Below are 5,255 nucleotides of genomic sequence, written 5' to 3'. Positions count from 1 at the left end.
GATGTTGTCCGGATGTTCTGTTCGTTGTTGTTGTTGTTGTTGTTTCTTTCCAAGTCTTCACGGAGGTGTTTCAACACTTGATGGTACTCTCTCCAAACACGTGTTTCTTCCAGATAAAACGCCAACAACCAACACAACGTGAGGAACATCAATCAGAGGGACGATGTTGTTGCTTGGTCCGTTCAGTGAAAAGTGATGACCGGAGAGCGTCGGTCGTATTAAAAAGCCACGGAGGTCCTGCTTTCTGATTGGTCCGTTCCGGGGCCTGGCCTGCACCTAGGTTTTCCAAATTGGACCGACCCTTGTGTTTCTTTTCCATAGGGTTAGGCTTGTAGCGTGAGAGAGAAAGCACAACCTCGGTTCGACCAATCAGAGGCCACCCTGGCTAGAACACGGCCTCTGATTGGTCGACAACCCAGGCTTCAGATTGGTCCGATTTCGATCCGTTTTTTTCTGTAAGGGGTCCATGTCGATTCAGTTTCGATCCGCTGTCATGAAATTATTTTTTTTAGTGAAAGTCGTCTCTGTACCCAAAGGGGAGCGTGTCTACAGGTAGCCCTGTGGTTTCGTCGTAGACGAGACGTCGCTTGTCGTACACGGTACGATAGTCTTTTCGGGTGGGTCGGGTCACGAATGCGTTTTCGTGCCGAGGTCCTTTTCGAATGATCTGATGAGGGTAATCCAAACTGATTTTCTCCTCCTCTTTCCCAGGCCGTTGTCCCAGTATCAGTCCTTTCATGGTGTCAAAGTTGAGATGGCGTTGGTTTCGGTAATTCAAAGTGAACCCTGGCACTTTGCAGGTCGTGCGCGTTCCATCGGGTCTGGGGTTCATTAACTCGTAGCCATAGTTTTTGGGGCCTCCCGACACAAACGTCTTGATGGTGTTTCCGTCCAGTTCATCCGTAAACTCACCCAACGAATGGCCCAGCTCTGGATTCGCGTCGTGGGGTCGGTGAATGTAAATGACGCTGTCCGTGTCAAAGTACAAGACCCTGCGGTCCACCAGGGCAAGGGTCTCGTACAGTTTGAGACGTGCTTGGGCGGTGACCCAAGCGGCGATGGCGACGTTGAAATGAGAATGAGGGGTTTGGAATTCTTTCGGATGGGTATAGGTCACTTCCACCATGTGTTCGTTGACAACGGTCACATCCTCGATGGTATTGCGTTCATCCCTCCACGAGGCAAAGTACTGTACAGGATCGCTGATATAGAGGTTCTGACTGTAGTCTACCCGTTGTCCAAACTTGCCCCAGAGCGAATTCAGTTGCATCTTGGCAATCGTGCGAAGTTCCGGATTTTTTTCGATGCGATCCTTGTCCAACTCAATGCCTTCTTTGTCGTAGATTTCCCTGATGTAAGCGTCGTGATCCGTACATCCTTCCGGGTATCCGCTGGCTTCGAGCTTCTCCTTGAAATGTCGATCGATGTAAGTGTCAAAGAGTCCCACTTGCTGGGTGTCGGGGTCATGCTGTGCAAAGGTGTCAAAATGCCAAACGTCGTAGATCTGAAGCACCCGGTAGTCATACTTCTTCACGGCTTCCTGAAGTTCTACGGTGGCGTACGTCCCCACCCAAGACCTCTCTTCGTCCGTGTGCTGGCAGGGGGAGTCTGACCGGGTATCGGCACACGTACGGCACAAAGGACAGAGCAGTTTGCCACCCGATCTGTAAGGCAGTAGCGGATGGTAGAGTCGTTTCGGGGGTAGGACACGGCATTGGATCAGGCCTTTCAGTTCAAACAACGTGTCCACAGGGGGTTGATGGAGAAGGGTCGGGTGTCCCGTGGGAAACGCTCCGGTCTTACAAATGTAGGGATAAAGGGAACAAATATCGATGTTCCTGATGGTTTCACCTTCTTGGGCTTCGTAGCATAATCGCGTCGCATTGGTGCGTCCTCCATAGAAGGCGTCGCGAGGGTTGAGCGGCCCGGGGACGTGGATACAGCGGGGTCCCTGCAAGAAAGCACGCAGAGCGGAGTCCTCCCGTTGCATTTTCGTAAACTCGTGCTCCCACAGGGTGACGATCCGTTTCACCTCAGGGTGTTGACTCAAGAGACTCAAGCGGTAGTGGGTGTCGGTGTAATGGGCTCCCAACGACGAGCCCAGGACGGGATGTGGTTCTCCACGTTGGGTCTTGTGACAGGACTGGCACCCATGCCAGAAACAGCCCAGGAATTCGTAGACGGTGCCTGTCGCTGGATCGTAGCCATCCACGCTGTACGGATGTTGACCCCCTCCACACGTGAACTCTTTTTCACCGCCATTCCTGGCGTGCTGGAGGTGCAGATGGGGGTCCGTTTCCATCAGATAGTGGAGCCAGTGCATACAGGCCTGGGAATAGTTTCTCTTGGGTTGGTAGCCTTGAGGTGGAAGAATGGCGATGGTATTGGGTTTCAGGTCGTGTTTTCGAAAGGATTTCATGGTGAACGCAGCAGCTGTCATCACTTCCACAAAGGGATCCATGCCCACCGAGTGGATGGCGTTCTGTCGGAAGTCGGCGCATCCCTGTCTCAAAATGTCCACATCGCTCTGGCAGTAAGTCGAACAAGGCTCCTTCTTGCACTTTTTGAGTATGCCACTGGAGGAAGGCTGTGCGTTCCGCGGAAGACATGCCATCGGGATCGTACGTGACGGCTGGTGGATAGGGACCTCTGTAGGTCTGGTTGACTCCCGTATTGAAAAAGTGTGGAAAGTACCCTTTCTTCATTTCTTTCAGTCCAAAGCTCTTGGGAAAGGCTTTCATGGGGTAAGGGATGAAATTTAAGCTGTCTTCGAAACACAACCGTCCCAGGGTCATCTGCAAAATTTGTTGGCCATGTCGGATCTTGGAGGGGAGTGTCACCAGGAGGGGGGACAGGCCCTTCAGGATCAAGTGTAAATCATACGATCGTGCATTGTGGGCCATCACATAAATGCGATCCTCCTTCGGGACTGTATGGCAAGTGGTGTTCTTGTTCTTTGGCTTCTTTGTTTTCTCCACGTCCATGACCTCTTCCCCCTCCATCTCTTCCCCCTCCCCCTCCTCCGCCTCCTGCTGGGGTGATGCATGTCATTGACGTTTGGAAGCGTACTTTCTTGAGGGGGTGTCATCCCGTTTTCTTTTTTGTTGTTGTTTTTGTGTTGTCCCCTTGCGTGTGCTGCCCTCCTCTTCCTCTGGGTGGGGCTTCTTCTTGGGTATTTCAGACAACGTGGTCAACCACACACACACATCATGTCGCGTGGTGGGGCCTCGAAACAGGATCTCACGGCTGGGACCATACCCTTCTTCTCTCCATGGACAGTGTTCGCACAAGTTCTTGCTCACTTCACTGATGCATCGTCCACATCCCAGTTGCACCACGCACAAATTTGGAATGTGTTCCCCCGTGTCTTGCATGCATTCGAAATCGTAGAAGGCGTATTGGACATTGTCTCGTAGGGGATGTTGTTCCTCTTCCCCCTCCTCCTCCTCCTTCTCCGCTTCCTCTCCCTCCTACCCCTCCTCCTCCTCCTCGTTTTCTTCACGGACAGGCGTCATGTAACAGCGATGATATTGGGTCATTGGTTCTCGGCACACCAAGCAGGGATGTTCTTCGTCGAAGCACTGGTGGTGAACCATGGGGTTCTCCAAGACGCGGACCAGCTGAAAACAGTTCGGGCACCTGTGAATCGATTGACAGGCGCTGGGTTTTCCCTCTGACGGTGACTGGAGATGCCGGGTGTAACACGGTGGCTTGGGGAACCAACCTTGACATGTCAAGCAAGGGATCCCGAGCTCTTCCTGGGGTCCACGATAGCTAGAGTGGAAGCAGCGGTGACAGCGGTATTCCTTGGTGCAGGGATGTTTTTCGGGATGATCGTAACGTTTGTCGCAGCATTCGCAGTAATGGACAGAGCCATAAAAAGCCGGCATGGAAGTGATGACATCGTAGTGCTGATCATGATGATAGACATGCAGCACCGTGTCGTGGGGTGGAGCCTCATCACACTTGTACAACAGTCTCTGGTCCACCTCTTGACTGTAGACTTTCAGTTGATAATTCAGGGGGGCCAAGGTGTCGAAACAAGGCCCGTGCCCGTGTGCCTTGAACGTCGACGCGATCCGTTCTCGTCAGTCTCTTTCGCTCGGCGGTCCATGCTGGGGTCAGAGGGTGAGGCTTGTGGGCATAATGCTGTGCCACCACCAGGGCCCGTGCCAAACAGGATTGATCTTGGTTCTTGATCCGTACGAGGCACTGTTTGCGTGTTAAAAAGGCTTCGAGTCCAATCACGTTTTTTAGTCGGCCACTGCCCGATCCTAGCCTGTCGGGATCTGCGACGTGTACTAAGGTCACATCCATGATGGCATCGATGTTCAGGTCTTTGTTGGACTGTTGGACTTTTTCCATGGCTTGCAAAATATCGACCCCATGGAGATCTTCAAAACGTCGAAAGGGAATCCGTATGGGGGTGTTCAAAGCGGGATGATCGATACCTAGACCAATACGATCTCCCTTCTGACCTGACATCTGTTCATAAAAGTCATCGATCACCCTGTCAAATAAAGCTGGCAGTTCCATGGGGATGCGTTCCGGTGGTACGGTGTCCAAGTAGTCTGGGTTGAAAGTCAAACGATAGGTATGATTAGCGGTTCTTAACCGTCTGGAACGGGTGGTATCTTTCCTCTCCAAACGATAGGGCGTACTTTGGTTATCATGATAGCGATGTGCGTCTGGTGAACGTCTGTACTCTAAGAGGTGGTGAACGTCTGATGGATGGACAACCCTTCCCCCAAAACAGGATCGAAATCGGACCAATCCGAAGCCTGGGTTGTCGACCAATCAGAAGACAGCACCGACCAATCAGAAGACAGCAGCCGAGCCGAGTTGTGCTTTCTCTCCCATGGTAAAATCCATTTCCTATGGAAAAGAAACACAAGGGTCGGGTCGTTTTAGAAAACCGAGGTGCGGACCAGGCCCCGGAACGAACCAATCGGTGCGCTGCGTTTTGGACCAACCAGGAAGCAGTGAGTTTCGATCCGGTTCTTCTCCTATAAAACAAGTGTGGATTCGAGTGGGTCAGTGTCACTAGTGAAAAAGATAAAATTATCAAGAATGGCTGAAACAAAGAAGAGTGGTACGACGACGATGCGTGGTGAAGATGCGGTGATGGATAGTGCAGAACCTCGTGGATGTTGGAGTATGCCGAGGAGGCGGTGTCACTGCTCAGTCAAACGCCATCGCACTATTATCTACGCTTTGAAAGAAGGCTCGCTTCGTTTGAGGCGTGGCCCACGCAA

General features: G+C 52.1%; 1 protein-coding gene across 1 annotated transcript; it reads right to left on the bottom strand.

Annotated features, from left to right (window-relative positions):
• Positions 1–508: 508 nt before the first annotated feature.
• LOC125378956 lies at positions 509–2,614 on the bottom strand. The gene has a single exon (XM_048394947.1). The coding sequence runs from the start codon at positions 2,612–2,614 to the stop codon at positions 509–511; it is 2,106 nt and encodes a 701-aa protein (XP_048250904.1).
• Between the last annotated feature and the right edge of the window lie 2,641 nt (positions 2,615–5,255).

This window comes from Haliotis rufescens, unplaced genomic scaffold (genome assembly GCF_023055435.1).
Source record: "Haliotis rufescens isolate VD_foot unplaced genomic scaffold, xgHalRufe1.0.p SCAF_134, whole genome shotgun sequence".
NCBI lineage: Eukaryota > Metazoa > Mollusca > Gastropoda > Lepetellida > Haliotidae > Haliotis > Haliotis rufescens.
Note: the sequence above shows the minus strand (reverse complement) of the source record. Positions and strands in the feature narration are given on the sequence as shown.

Coding starts and splice junctions, on each gene's coding strand:
- LOC125378956 (XM_048394947.1), bottom strand. CDS start 2,614: ATGGCATGTCTTCCGCGGAACGCACAGCCTTCCTCCAGTGGCATACTC.